Below are 16061 nucleotides of genomic sequence, written 5' to 3' on the forward strand. Positions count from 1 at the left end.
ACCAGCCGTCAGTGCACGCTTCCACCAGGCACACACACCACCAGCCGTCAGTGCACGCTTCCACCAGGCACACACACACCACCAGCCGTCAGTGCATTCTTCCACCAGGCACACACACCACCAGCTGTCAGTGCATGCTTTTCCACCAGGCACACACACCACCAGCCATCAGTGCACGCTTCCACCAGGCACACAGACCACCAGCTGCCAGTGCACTCTTCCACCAGGCACACACATCACCAGCCGTCAGTGCATGCTTTCAACAGGCGCGCACACACACCACCAGCCGTCAGTGCACGCTTCCACCAGGCGCACGAACCACCAGCCGTCAGTCCACGCTTCCACCAGGCGCACACACCACCAGCCGTCCGTGCACGCTTCCACCAGGCACACACACCACCAGCCGTCAGTGCACGCTTCCACCAGGCACACACACCACCAGCCATCAGTGCACGCTTCCACCAGGCACACGAACCACCAGCCGTCAGTCCACGCTTCCACCAGGCACACACCCCACCAGCCGTCAGTGCACGCTTCCACCAGGCACACACACCACCAGCCGTCAGTGCACGCTTCCACCAGGCACACACACACCACCAGCCGTCAGTGCATTCTTCCACCAGGCACACACACCACCAGCTGTCAGTGCATGCTTTTCCACCAGGCACACACACCACCAGCCATCAGTGCACGCTTCCACCAGGCACACAGACCACCAGCTGCCAGTGCACTCTTCCACCAGGCACACACATCACCAGCTGTCAGTGCATGCTTTCAACAGGCGCGCACACACACTACCAGCCGTCAGTGCACGCTTCCACCAGGCGCACACACCACCAGCCGTCCGTGCACGCTTCCACCAGGCACACACACCACCAGCCGTCAGTGCACGCTTCCACCAGGCACACACACCACCAGCCGTCAGTGCACGCTTCCACCAGGCGCACACACCACCAGCCGTCAGTGCACGCTTTTCCACCAGGCACACACACCACCAACCGTCAGTGCATGCTTTTCCACCAGGCACAAACACCACCAGCCGTCAGAGCACGCTTTTCCACCATGCACACACACCACCAGCCATCAGTGCACGCTTCCACCAGGCACACACACCACCAGCCTTCAGTGCACGCTTCCACCAGGCACACACACCACCAGCCATCAGTGCACGTTTCCACCAGGCACACACACCACCAGCCGTCAGTGCACGCTTCCACCAGGCACACACACACCATCAACCGTCGGTGCACGCTTCCACCAGGCGCACACACACTACCAGCCGCCAGTGCACGCTGTCACCAGGCACACACCACCAGCCGTCGGTGCACGCTTTCACCAGGCACACACACACACCACCAGCCGTTGGTGCACGCTTTCACCAGGCGCACACACCACCAGCCGTCAGTGCAAGCTTCCACCAGCACACACACACCACCAGCTGTCAGTGCACGCTACCACCGGGCACACACACCACCAGCTGTCAGTGCACGCTTCCACCGGGCACACACACCACCAGCCGTCAGTGCACACTTTCACAGGGCACACACACCACCAGCCATCAGTGCACGCATTCACCAGGCACACACACCACCAGCCGTAAGTGCAGCAGGCAGGCTCTTCTCAGAGTTTCTTTGTAAATATGTGTTCAATGCCTGGGAGGGAGTGGGTCGGTTTCCTTAAACCATGCTGAGTATGCAGGTGCAGTGCATGAACTCCTGGCTGAGTGAGTCATGCTGCCTGGGGCTCACTCACTCCACACTTTTAAATTGTGCATGCACCAGGTTTTTTCTCATTTGCAAAGTTTGGCACATGGGCAGCCCCCACACCCCCGGGAATGACTGCTTCCTACAACTAGAATGGAAACAACATTCAGAGCAATGAAAACAAGTTCATTTGATGCTAAGAACTGTTAACACCTTCCATGTTGCTGACGGAACCGTTCCGTCACGCCCCTCGGGTGGGCTGTGCTGGTGACGGAACGGTTCCGTCACGGCCCGGCCGCCGCGCCTGCGCGGCGCTGATTTCGCGCCTGCGCGCCAGGTTTAATTAAGCGGGCGGGGCCATGACGGAACCGTTCCGTCACAAGCACAGCTCACCCGCGAGCCGTGACGGAACGGTTCTGTCACCGGCGAGGGTGAGCCGCGCAGCCGCCCGCGACCGTTAGCGCTGCGGCGGAATAGCCGCCGCAGCGAAGGAGTTAACAAAAACCATGTCCAGCTATTGTAGATCTGGCAACTTAAACAAAACAGCAGCAAAAAACCAACAAGCATTGGCACAGCCAATAGGTCCCACTTTTTGGACCCTATAGTATTTAGTTATGCAGCAGAATATCCTTGGTGCAACAACACCAACTGTTGCATGACTAAACTAATAACAAGGTCCCAAATGCAAGACCTATTGGCTATGCCAATGCTTGTTGATCTAGATATGCATCCATGGCCTATACATTTTGGATAAATGGAAAAAGGCGCCTTTAGAACTTGTTGCTGATTGCCTGCTGGACTCTCCTGATTGCTCGTTGATGCTTTGATTAGCAACAAATAGTTCATTTTTATAGTTTTCTCCTATGAGGGATTGCTGAGGAGGCTCCCAAGAGACACTCTCCTGCCAAAGTGGAATTCCAATATTTGTGATTATCCCATCGAAATTGAGATAACAATGGGTGATGTATTTACTGCACAGCAATCGTCAGCAGTTCACTCACCCAATGGAGGGAGCTAAAGACAAAAAACATCCTGCCTACTCTATTGATTTACAATGGTATACCTCCTATACATTTGTATTACATAAGTAGTTTTACTTGAGCCACCACAATCAATAACCCAACCTTACTAGAAGAATTTATCAGAAAAGGTATTCAGTCTTCTATTTGAGTCTCTTTTTATTGTTTTTATAAGTATTTTACTTCACATACACATATTCTTGGGACAAATAGAAACATTTATAACGTAACAAATAAAGATAATGTATAAAGCAAAGTTACTCTCTCCAGATAATTACAGCTACACCCCAAGCATTCCAGGTGTCGGTCTTTGGTTGTTTTTTGTGTTTAGCTTATTTCCTTCCTTTCTGCCGCTCTGTATTTCACTAACCAGGGGACCTCTTACGTTCTTGGAAACAGCTGGTCACATCCTACCGCTCTTGCATCAAGCTATGCAGAATGGGAGCCAGGTTGGAGGGTCCTCACAATCTGTTGACACTCTTGTAGTTTAGCTCTCCAGTATAACTACTCGGTATCTTCTTCTGTACTCTTTCTAGGCAAGTACATTTCAGTCATCTGACCTCATTGAACTGTTTTGGATAGAGTCTTGTTATCCCACCATGCCTGATTCGGGGGGAACTAGGAATCATGTAATCCATAATTCTGTTGGTTAGGTTTTTTTCTTGCTAGAACCGTTATTCTGTTGCTCGCTTCCACGCATATTTTCAAGTTGCAAACTCCGTTTTTTCTGGTACAATTAGTAGCGTAACAACGTTGTTGTAACTTCCTAATGAGAGATTAAGGCATTCCTTTTACCTTGGAGACCCAATGACAACACTTGCCTTCTGTTGCTTCCAGTCAGTTGCAACTTCTAATTGACACAACGCAGTAGACACATGTAGCTCGATGCTACAGAGGGAGGATGCTGATGAGCTGTTTTCGCAAATATACAGCTAATAGAAAGTGAGATGGACACAACAGTTTATAACCTCTAGATAAATGGGAAGCATGCAAGGATCATGTTGGGGATGAGATGAAACACATCTAGTTTATTATCTACACTTGACCACAGTTGTTGACGTTCTTTTATTGTGCTTGGTCCAGCTGTGCATTTGCAGGTAAATACATGCGATAAAAAGGTCCATGTGATAAATAGTTCTTCCAGTACTTGTAACACCTTTAGCAGTGCTTATCCATGTAAAACTAATCTATAAATAGATTACGGTAACTCTATATTTCGGCCAGGAGAAGGAACCCAGGATTCATGCAGGGACCGGTAATATAATCTAAGACCCATCCCTGATTGGTACTGTTGCACTTCTCAGTCTTGTTGTTCAAAATCCAAACCCTCTATCCATGCTTCCAGCTTGAAAAGTTCATGAGGGGAAGGATTTACACATTGTCCAAGACCTGTAATATCAGATGTGCATAATAAACGTTCTTAGCGGGAGAGGAGAGAAAATACCAATGGCTCATGGAGGAATAAGAGAGAGGGGTATGTCAAAGATAGTGCTGTCAAAGGAAGTCATTAGATTGGAGCAAAGATAAATGACCAGACAGTATTTCAGAGAATTCAAATTGGGTTGAACATTACTTGCTGATTAAGGAGTGCAAACGCCTAAATTCTTGGTTGGCTTGTTGTTGAGAATTGGCTGAAGGAGCTGCCTACTTCAGCAAAGTCCAGTCTATTGATGCTGATGTTATTTACTAAATTGATTTTCTCTATTTTCTCTTAAATTCTTGCTTTCTTACTCATTAAGGGTCTCGTTTATTCATTTAGAGCTCTTAATTCTTTGGGGGGGGGGGGTATACAAGCACATCTAAGTTGATTTTATTGCAATTCATTTGATTAGTGTTGAAGACCAAATTGCAGCAGAGCAACACATGATCACTAGAATGGTATTTCCTGAATATTTCTACCCCTGTAACTACCCCTCTTCTATCAAAAATTCCCCATATCTGCTCACATAGGGACTAGTAGGGTAGTGATATTAAGCGATTTGTGGGGGAGGTTGACACATGGTTGTAGTGAGCGGATCTGTGGCTAAAGTGGGGGAAGAGGATTGCTGATGGGTAAACTCCAGTTTAGGGCATCACTTTCACTCAATCTATAATACTGAGCCTGAGACTTGCCACACTCATTCCCAAGGCAGCTCCACTTCACACTTTACAGGTTACGTAGTTGGTGTCATGGATCGGTGACTAGTGATTTTGACAAGAATGGATATAGTTAAGCCACCAGCAGCTCCTTTACAGATGCTTTGATCTACCCTTACTAAAAATTACAGGCAGGCCAAAAAATGCATACTTTTCCACCGTACTAATTTTATTTAGGAAGTGCAGAAACCCCACTTTGAGGGCATTGGCCGACATCATCCTACACAGGAAGCTCATGCTTTGGAGCTCGATGAGATCTGCATCTTCGCACCTGAACGATGGGATCTGCATCTTCGCAACAAAGCGTGAATTTGTGAAAAACGCCTTGTTTCTTTGTAGTTATTTTCAAAGGCCATTTGCTTTGAGTTTCTCTGTTTCACTTAAGGTCATACCTGCCCCTGCTTTTTAGAAAATCAAACTGTAAGTCTATTTGATCCTACTATAGAAAGCTTCTCAAATTGGGTATAAATTAACCCTGGGCGAAGAACTACGCTCCGTTCGCGGAGTTTGCGGAGTTTCGGCAACTCCGCGCTCCGCGGAGAACGCAAAGTTGTCGAATATTCCGCAAACTGCTGCGTAGCGTAGTTCTCGCGCGCTCAATAGCATTTTCGCGTGCGCGAGGTTGCTTGTCGGTAAGATCGAGTTGCCGAACACGCAGAAACTGCAATCTGGCACAGAATAACTCGCGAACACGTTAGTAGTGACCGGAAATAAGGCGACGCGAGCGGGTGGGAAAACTTCATGGGTAACTTCGCGCGCTACACATCCCGAGCATGCAGGCAATCAATCAATCAATCAATCAATCAGGATATTTGTATAGCGCGCTACTCACCCAGAGGGTCTCAAGGCGCTTGGGGTAGGGGGGTCCGCTACTGCTCGAACAGCTATGTCTTGAGTTGCTTCCTGAAGCAGAGGTGGTCTTGGGTCAGGCGGAGGTGGATGGGGAGGGAGTTCCAAGTCTTGGCTGCCAGTTAGGAGAAGGATCTTCCTCCCATGGTGGATCTTCGGATGCGTGGCACGGTGGCGAGGGCGGGGCTGGTCGATCGTACCTGGCGGGTGGGAGTGTAGAAGGTCAGGCGGTTGTTGAGGTACCTGGGGTCCAGGTCGTGGAGGGCCTTGTGTGCGTGGGTGAGGAGTTGGAACGTGATTCTCTTGCTGACGGGGAGCCAGTGAAAGTCTCTCAGGTGTCCGGAGATGTGGCTGTGTCGGGGGATGTCCAAGATGAGTCGTGCAGAGGCGTTCTGGATGTGTTAGAGTCTTTACTGGAGTTTGGCTGTGGTTCCGGTATAGAGGGTGTTTCCGTAGTCCAGTCGGCTGGTGACGAGTGCCTGTGTGACCGTCTTCCTGGTTTCGGTGGCGAGCCATCGGAAGATCTTTCGGAGCATGCGTAGGATGTTGAAGCATGATGATGAGACGGCGTTGACTTGTCTGGTTATCGAGAGGGAGGAGTCCAGGATGAAGCCCATGTTGCGTGCGTGGTCCATTGGTTTGGGTGCGCTGCCCAGGGCAAGGGGGCACCAGGAGTCGTCCCAGGCGGAGGGTGATGATCCAAGGATGAGGACTTCCGTCTTGTCTGAGTTCAGTTTCAGGCGGCTGTTCCTCATCCACTCGACTACGTCTTTCATCCCTTCATGTAGGTTGGTTATGGCTGTTCCTGGGTCGTTGGTGAGGGAGAGGATCAGCTGGGTGTCGCCGGCGTAGGAGATGATGTTGAGGTTGTGTTGGCGTACGATGGCTGCGAGGGGGTTCATGTAGACGTTGAAGAGGGCGGGGCTGAGTGATGATCCTTGTGGTACGCTGCATATGACTTCGGTGGCCTTGGATCTGTACGGGGGGAGGCGGACTCTCTGGGTTCTTCCGGTGAGGAACGAGATGATCCACTCCAGTGCCTTCTTTTGGATTCCGATGTTGCTGAGGCGCTGCACTAGGGTGCGGTGGCAGGAGGATGAGGGCCGCTGTTTCCCAGTTGTCGAGCAGGGCTCGGATGTCGTCAGTGGCTGCGATGAGGGCGGTCTCGGTGCTGTGGTTGGCGCGGAAGCCGGACTGCGAGTGGTCGAGGCTGGTTGGGCGAGCGCAATTGGTGATCCACTGTGTGAGGTTGTTGGCTGCTTGGTTGGGGTCCGTTGAGCTGGCGGGAGGGTTCTGGCTCAGTGAAGTGGTGAGCTGGTCGGTGGTAATCTTGTTCCAGTTCCTGCGGGGAACCTGTTGCGGGTGGTGGTGAGTCGTGGTCTTTCTGAAGCTGAAGTGGACGCAGCTGTGGTCTGTCCAGTGGAGTCCGGTGGAGTGGCTGAAGGAGATGTACTTGCTGGAGGAGAAGACTGGGTCAAGCGTGTGTCCGGCGTAGTGGGTGGGGGTGTTCACCAGTTGCATGAGTCCGAGGTTGTCCAGCAGGGTGGTGGTGGTGTTGTCGTTGTTGTTCTCCAGGTGGAAGTTGAGGTCCCTTTTAGGAGGATGTAGTCAGCGGAGGCGAGGGCGTGCGGGCTGATGAAGTCTGCGATGTCTTCGCTGAATTGTGTGCGAGGTCCTGGGGGTCTGTAGATGAGGGTGCCTCTGAGTGTGGTCTTGGGGTCGGTGTGTATCTGGAAGTGAAGATGTTAAGCGGCTGTGAGGGTGTCGTCTGAGTTGGTCGTGATGCGGATGGTGTTCTTGTGGACGATGGTGATGCCTCCTCCTGTCTCGTTGACGCGGTCTCTCCGGGTGATCTTGTATACGTCCAGGATGGCGACGGCGATGTCTGGTGCTGAGGAGGCGTTCATCCATGTTTCTGTGTGGAAGGCGACGTCTGGAGATGTGGTGTTGAGCAGGTTCCAGAGTTCCACGGTGCTCCCGAAGACGAAAAATGGCTTGCGAACGGGTCAAGCAAGCTACTACGCATGCTCGCGGAGCTATGCGTAGTTCGCGGAGTGCAAGGGCATCTTCGCGTAGCTCCGCGGAGTGCGGCTACGCGAACTACGCCCAGGCTTAGTATAAATGTTTGTGCCACCTCTCAGTACTCTTCTGTCCTTGGTGAATTTCAGGTAGATGACTGCCCAATTTTGATGTGGCCACTACGGTTTTTAATAAATACATACTCCTCACCAAAGGAAGAGTACTGAAGTTTTCCTCAACATGATCAATAAAGGTTACATAGTTCGTTTTGTAGGCTAAATTTCTTATAAAAAACATGCTTGCTGAAGGTGGCCTTGCTGGCCTTGCTGGACGAGTAAGTCAACATTTTATATACAGCATTTGATGCAGAATAAGGTTTGTGTTAAAGTTAGTAAGAGTGTTCAAGATTAGGATGACAAATAACTGTGGTATTCACATATAGATGATCTGTTAGTAGTTGCCCAGTGATCTCAAGTGTAGTCATTTATGTTCACTGGTGTCCTATAACGGCAAACATCCACTTTTCTCTGTACAATCTCCTTCCTATGATTGAAAATAAACTGTCCTGGTTATCCTCAAAGACTCAAAGGTGCTCCGTTTAGAGGAGTTGTGAGTGGAACCTTTATAATCTCTTGTCTAGGGCTATTAGAATTGTAACGCAGGTGCTCAGAGGCATATGGAGGCAACCGCTTACAAACAGACTGTTCACTGCAGTTTATCTCATTTTCAGAAAACATTATATACAGAGAAACACATTTAATGAATTGCCGAGAAGTTATTCTGGGGCTCTTCTGTGCTTTGGAGTTTCAAAGGAATTCTCTCTCAATTGAGGGATGGGGGAGATGAGAACTTATCTGGGACCTATTAACAAGGTTCCAGGGGGAAGGCGCACCATTCCCAATGGCCTCTGAGTTGCCTAGGTTACAGCAGGCTTCCCTCGTGCTGATTTTCTACAACATATGGAATGGTTTTTAAGTTGACATAATATTTGCTCAGAATGGGAGACCACTGCTGTCCTGAACTGGACATGGCATGTACTCTGGGAGTTCTTTGATCATAAGCCAAGCCTCATCTGCTTGCTTAAATAATTCTGAAGTAAACAAGGGAGTAAAGCACATTAGGAATAATTCGGGGGTTACTTTGGGGTGCCCATTCATAACAGGCTAGCAAGTTCTCTTTATCCCTATATGTTGTACTCTGTGTCCCTCATTTCAAGTCTGAACTGAAGAATGAATATACCTTCCTGGCGAGAGTGGAGGGCACTGTGGCCTGTGTTCGAATCCGTCTAGCAAGACTTGATACTAGAGCTAGTTAAGCTTACAGCTTTCAGGCTGAGGTATGTATCTGGTCTAGGCGATCGACATCTTTCTTTAATGCTATCTTTCTGAACTTGGAATTGCCTGGCAGCTGAAAGCCCTGGACTAAATCATCTGCATTTCCCTGAAAGAATTGCTGTTGGCTACTGAGCAAGAGGAGTGTATGACTTTGGGTTCCATTGAGCAGCCCATAGTGATACTAAATAGGCTATCTGTCAAGGGATTTGTTTTCTTGGAAAGGAACTAAAAGACAGTTCATTTAGGATTTCATGTGGTTTCACAATGCTGTTTTCCCGAACTAATAAAACATTGCCATGATTTCCTTGACTTTTTTCGCTTCTGGGAAAAAGCACCACAAGACTTTTACAATGTGAAGAAGGTGCTGATTTTCCTCAGGTGACGTAGTTGACGATACAAGGTCGGTGGCCCACATGCTCCTTGTGATAAAAACCAGTCCCTGTTCAGTTTGTCGCAAAAAGTGGTGTTATATTTTTTATGGTCCAATATGGCCTACCAAAAATTCTTCTGTAGAACAGGTTTAGCTAGGTATAGATACTTTACTAAAGGCCAAGCCTTGGCTGTTCATCACTACTTTGTAACTTTGGCCAAACGACTTTCAAAATTACCCTAGTGGACGTTGTGCTGCTATAGAGTATTCAGTTGGCAAGATTACTGCAGTTATTATTACAGTAATAATGTACCTGCTTGGATAATCATGTGTTCACCCTTCCTGGTGTACCCTTCTGTTGCATGTTTGCAAACAGTTGTCTGCCATCCAATTACAATGTTTTACATTTTGCAAGTCTGATACATCATCATCGAGTTCCCTCTAAAGCCATTGGTTTTGGTGCCAAAAGTTCAGCACAACACAAAGCTTGATTTTGTGGCTGCCAGGGGTTGCTTCACCACTTAGGTAGACCCGCTGCTTGCCCCAGTCCCATGTTTTACCGTCCAATGTAGCTACTTTTTTGGTCCTCCGAATCCTCCAGCGGGCAGACCTGAAGTTGTAGCGAGGCAGAGCTCTGCAAGGCAAGATACTTTTACTGTGCGGTCCCACTGAACTGTGCAGCAAAAAGCTGTGAGCTGGCCAAAGTGAGACATCCTCCCTGCCTAGAAATCATCCTTCCTGCACAAGTCTATGAACCTTGTCCTGGTTGTGGCATAAATGGCTGAATAGATCTCTCTGGTCATTCTTGCATTCCGTAGGTCTTCACAGTGGACAAATCTCTCTGCAGCCTGGGCTCCGGCAGTGTTCCGTTCTGTGGTCAGTTGGAATGTCTTGGAGTCGAATATCCTTCTGCTTTTTGTGTCCCTTGAGCAGGCAAACGGTTGGGCAGATGCCTGACCTGTTGATAGCAAGTCCAGTCCCTTTGTCAGTTTCCTTTTCTTCCAGTAATCTTATTTTCACTTGGGTGTTGTTCCCAGGTCAAGGAGTGATCTAAGGAGGCGCTAATGAGCTGCCAGTTTTATCCTGTGCCCTAGCCAGTGTCCTACACAATCGTGTCTACTTTCTCACCCAAAGTCCAACTTCCTCTTTGCTTTACTGTCCAAATTCACCCAAACTCTAAATCTAAAATACCTTTTTCCTTCTTCCATCATAAGAGACTCTGGCGCAGCCTAAACCAATCCCTCTAAAGGGGCGATCTCTTCATCTGTTGTGGCCCACACCTGTTTTCCCCCTGCCAGACAGTTTAGGAGGGCCCAAAGAATGAATGAGAGCAGTTGCTGTTAGCCCTATTTGGCATATCTCTGTCCAAAGCTGTAGAGTAACAACTGTACTCCTTCTGTCCATTGTTCCTGCCCCACTCCCGTAAGCCATATCGGTGTTAACCGGCAAGTTGTTGAAAACACCTATTCCTTCTTAGATGTAAAGGCCAGGCCATTGACCTTTCAGGAGCAGGGTTGTTCACTCCAGTTAGTATTCTATTTTGCAGGCTTAGGTGAAATTGAAATGATGTTGGCGTAATCTATGTAATTTCAGAAACTCCATGTTATGTGAAAATCCCAAATTACATTTTTATGCCACGTCTCATAATAACGGGCCAGGCATGGTAAACGTCTCCTGTAAGTGCATACAAATGGCTCAAACAGTCTCAACACGATCAGCTATTGTCCTGCACCACTTCTGTTCGCTCTATATTTTCAACACAAAATGTGTCCTTGCTTTAAAAACATTAGGTCAGGATGCATTTTGCATTAAATATTGCTAAATGACGGATTTGCATTTTGCCTAATTGCGCATAATTTCCCCAAACATTTGCGTAAACATGTAAAAGCAAATTGCGCACATTTCTGGATAAAAGATGAGTGGAAACACTGGTTCTAAGCAGGTAATCCAAAGTATATTTTTGTTAAGGTTATGTTTTCCACTAGTGTTATTAAGATCCTTTCACCATGAAAGTAGAATTTTAATACTGAGTGGAATCTAACTTTGAATTACTTTGCTAGCATTTTCCCAAGTGGAGATATAAAATAAGGGTTTTAATTAAATGCAAACCTTATTATGGAAAATATAGTTCAAACTACACCATAACAGCTTTTGGATATAGTTATTGTAAGGGCATGTTATTTCCATTATGTGGTGTACCTTTGTTAATACATATGCATTAAGTCCTGCAGGCTTATATGACACACATTAGGGCAACTTATTAATATATACAAATATTTGTTTCTTTTCATGTATCGCTGGAGTTCTTTTAATCTGTGGACCAGTTAGAGCAAAGTGGTACTCCTGGCAGCCATGCGTTTTTGTTATATGTGGGTGGTGTAAGTGACCATTGAAACCCACCTATGACATTTAACTCCCATGCTATTGGTGCAAGTTTTGAGACATAGTCTTAAAGGAAATGTATATGTCAGTGTGGTAAATCAAATGCACAGTGCATGATTTAGGGGAGCCTACAGGTGATCTACCAGAGTCTGACACAACTAGAACAAAAATTATATCCTTTCTTACAATCTACACATGAGTTAAACCAAATTCTATAATTCCTGATGAGTTTTGCTAAAGATTTTAGATTAGTTTTAAATGTTGGAGCTCACTAAGTGCCCCTTTGCAATCCATACTAGGCTTTTCAAACGAAGTCAAAATGGGACAAAGCCTCACTTCTTCCAGTCAGTTATGACTAAATTTACTGCAGTGCCTTTTTCTACATTTCCTCATTTGCGGCAAACTTGTGCGTGAATGGATGAAGTTCTATAGATGTTAACTGATAGTGTTTTACTGTTACATTATTGTTTGTCTACAATTAATTGAAGCATGGTTATGAAAACACTATGAACAGAAATAAATGTTTTGTGACATACCCTATTTGTTTGATTTGCCAATAACAAAACCTGAATATTAGGCCACCTTCTTAAAGGGTTGAATAATCTAAGAATGTAAGTGCAATTCAAAAGTATTTGTAATTAACACAAGCCTTTTTTCACAGATTGGTGGCACCTACACAAAGCCAGTGATTCTTCCCCCTGAAGTAGCAATCGGAGCCATTGGAAAGATGCAGGTTGGTTTGTAAAGCATTTAAATGCTTGCATCAGTTCTAATTCACCATAGAGTGTCTCTTTTTTATGGTGGCATCTTGTGGTATGTCTTTTCTTATCATAAAATTCTAATCAATCAAAGAAGTGTTGTAACCTAGCATAAAGTACAAATAGGCAGCTGTCTTTTCTTGGCGTAGGACTTCGGAGCTAAGAAGTTTGTGCTGATGTATCTTAAGATATAAAAACCTTTAAGAGTTCAAAGTGATCTCATTAGGTACAATGTGTTGTGTGAAGCTTTTTATGGTTGAAGAATGAGAACAGCAGCATGGCGGTGACAGGAGAGGAGCCATGGGATGTGAAATGGGAGTCCTTTAGTCACCACCTAAGAAAGGCAACATGCCAAATTAGGCCAAAGAGGTTGGAGGAAAGATACAACATTTCATTGCTTTAAGCCACTAAGAATAGAAAACAAACATTGGCAAAGGCTATGGGTATGGCCTTCGGAAGCTGGTATGATGAGTAATTTTTACATTTTATGTTATAACCATATGTCTCAAAAGTAAAATGTAGAAGAAAAAAGATAACATTCTAATGTCCAATTGATATTGCAAGATGCTTGCAAAAAACATTTGTAAATAAAAAAAAATGAACACGCTATTCCATAAATTTTAATAGAACCATACGGGTTCTTCCTAGCAAGCAGGTGTATTTTTGTTTCAATGTACAGCATAGGATTATCATTTGTGCAAAGAAAAATATAGTCGTGACTTTGGAATAATGCAGATTGAAGGCATAGTTTAAACACATAGGATGACTAAAGAAAACAGGATAAAAGAATGGAAAGAAAAAAGCTTTGGGCCAAACGCCCTGGCTGTAGGAAGTTGGCTCATTATATGGTATACCAAAAAAAGGTATACTGTGCAAAGAGTCAGTTATTCCCTCATTAGTGGACATGGCCTTGCTCTAGCGAGTCCCAAGGTGCTCATCTAGGGGGTAGTGTGGTCTAGCAGCCTTCAGCTTATCAGTGAGGAGTGCTGGGCATCTGCAAAATACACACACAATCAATGAGTGATGCACTCGGCTCAATAAGGAGATCCACACCAATTTATAAATATTTAGGCACCAGAATCTTCACGATGAGATAAGTACGCTTAGAGATAGAAATACTTTTACGTTTTTAAAAGTTGACACTTAGTGCAATTTTCCGAGGCTGTAATGTTATCTTATGGGAGGAAAAACAAGTACGCCATACACGTAGAGTACAGCGACTTACGAGACCAATCTCCTGGACAGAAGGTGATTATGGGACATGGTCCAAGGCAGCAACAAAAAGTCACCCTGGGCGGCACTGGGGCAGCCGGGTGCAGAGGTGCAATGGTGCCCAATGTTAGTGTATGGGGATTGGTCTTCATAAAAAGGGGCTGCAGGTCTGGACTGGGAGGCCAGTCAGGCTGAACCAACGGGTGGGGGCTCAGGTCTCACAGTGCTCAGAAACAGCTTTGGCCCTTCTCTCGCCGGGTTCTCATCACCAGGAACACTCACGGTCAAAGGGGCCTGCAAACAGAGGCTGCAGGCGTGTCGGCGAGACCACAGTGGCCAGGCAAGTCCAAGGTGGGCTTTGTCTCTGGAGTGCCAGGGGGACCACTCTGACACCGTTTGCCCATTTCAGATCAGGCTAGGTGGCTCAGGTACAGTGGTGCTTCCAGGTGTCAGGTTTTGGAGGTCGGAGTCCTCACAGGTCCCTTGGGGTGCCTGCAGGATGTAGAGAAGGAGCTTTGCTGCTCCACTGGAGTTCCTGGTTCTTGGGTGAAGTGCTTGTAGGTCTCCCAAACATTGGGGAGACAGCAGCTGCAGGACAAGTGGTTTTTGGCGCAATTGTTGAAGTGAACAGATAGGCTGGTAGGGTTGGCGCCAAGTCAGTTGCTTGTCTTCTGTTCTTACTTCTTGCGACTTTTCACATCCGTTGTCTTCTTCTTCTTCTTCCAGATTAGCAGGATCTGATTTCCTAGTGCCGGGGGCTTCCCTGAATACTAGATTTAGGGACGTTAGGTGAGTGTAGGGATGTAGCTGACAAACTACTTATCCATGGGTTCACTCCATCCCCTACATGACCTCTTCCTGTGTAAAGTGGGTATAATCTTGTCGAAGAGTTTCTAAGTTTGCCATTACAAAGATGGCAGACTCTGAAATTGTGTGTTCACCTCAAGTAACCCAACTTAGAGGTGGAGCTAGCCTGAAGGCAAACACGCCTCTCTGACTACTAATGTTGCTGCCTGTCCTGGTGCCAATGGGCCCTGGACGGAGGGGGTCTGCCTCCTTTCTTGTAAGGAAAGCCAGATTTGCATACCAAAGGCAGTGGGCTCTTTGAAAGTCCCTGGTTTGGAAAGCTAATTCGCAGGACATCTTTTGTTAGAGTGTGTTAAGACCTTCTGCTCAAGCAGGCTTTGTTCCTAACTTCCTGAGAGCAAAGGCCCTCACCCTTGGGGGTCAGAAACGTATCTAGTGTGGCAGGCTGACAAAGACCAGTCAGTTAGTACACCAGTACTTGGTAGGTTTTCATGAGGAACCTCTAAGGTATCCTCTGGGTACATGTATTAATAAATCCAACACTCGAGTCAGTGTAGGTTTATTAATGCAAGATGTTTGATAGCAATTATCCCTAGTTTCAGTGAAGTCGTCATGTAGCTGAGGAGCTTTTTTTTCCCAGTGTCCAGCATATGTTTAAAATGGCTTCCCTGATCACTTGTAGGGGCAGTAATGGAACTGACCAGCACAACAGTAATGTCCACACTTGTAGTATAGTGCACTCTGCCTCAAGGCTATAAGGGCTGATGTATGGGTGACTTGCCTATACTGCATACAGTGTCTACAGGCATGGGGCACAGGCTGTATGCCATGTTGTGTTTTCGCTTTTGTCTGCACCAAGACACGTAGCCTGCAATGGCAGTCTGAATGACTTAGGTGAGAGGTCCCGTAGGGTGGCACAATATGTGCTGCAGCCCTTAGGGACCTTCTTCAGTACCCCAGGCACTAGGGGGACCATTTACTTGGGACTTACAGAGGGTGCTAAAGATACTGCCAATTTGGGTACAATTGCACTGTTTTGGAAAAGAGATCTGGTAATGGGACCTGGTTAGCAGGAACCCAGTGCCCTTCTAGTCAAAATCACAGTGAATAGCAGGCAAAAAGTTGGGGTGACATGTCTAAAAGGGACACTTCCCTACACTGGCAGTGACGTGCATTTTTCTTTTAGGTGGATATATAAATGCGGTCTGTCAAAATGCCATCACCCTTAGTGCAAAAGAGGCACTGGCTGAGGATGGTTGGTCAGTTGCCCCATTCTGTATTCTGTGGTGGTTGGAAGCAAAAGGTGAATGACAGTTCAACCGTCCAGTTGAGGAAGAAGGCTAACTCATTGCCTCTCAATGTTGTGATATATATTGTCCATTTATTTTCATTAGATAAGGATGGCAAGGCAACTAAAGTTGTCTCTATTTCGTTTAGATCTAAATAGAATACTAAAAAGAGAAATTTAGGAG

General features: G+C 46.8%; 1 protein-coding gene across 1 annotated transcript in view; it reads left to right on the forward strand.

Moving 5' to 3' along the window:
* The window catches only part of DBT (dihydrolipoamide branched chain transacylase E2), a 189081-nt gene that overhangs the window by 167034 nt on the left and 5986 nt on the right, over positions 1-16061 (forward strand). The window contains exon 10 of the mRNA XM_086954482.1: positions 12474-12545. Coding sequence (XP_086810608.1) covers positions 12474-12545 — 72 coding nt within the window. The remainder of the gene's footprint in view (positions 1-12473; positions 12546-16061) is intronic.

This window comes from Lissotriton vulgaris, chromosome 1_1 (genome assembly GCF_964263255.1).
Source record: "Lissotriton vulgaris chromosome 1_1, aLisVul1.2, whole genome shotgun sequence".
NCBI lineage: Eukaryota > Metazoa > Chordata > Amphibia > Caudata > Salamandridae > Lissotriton > Lissotriton vulgaris.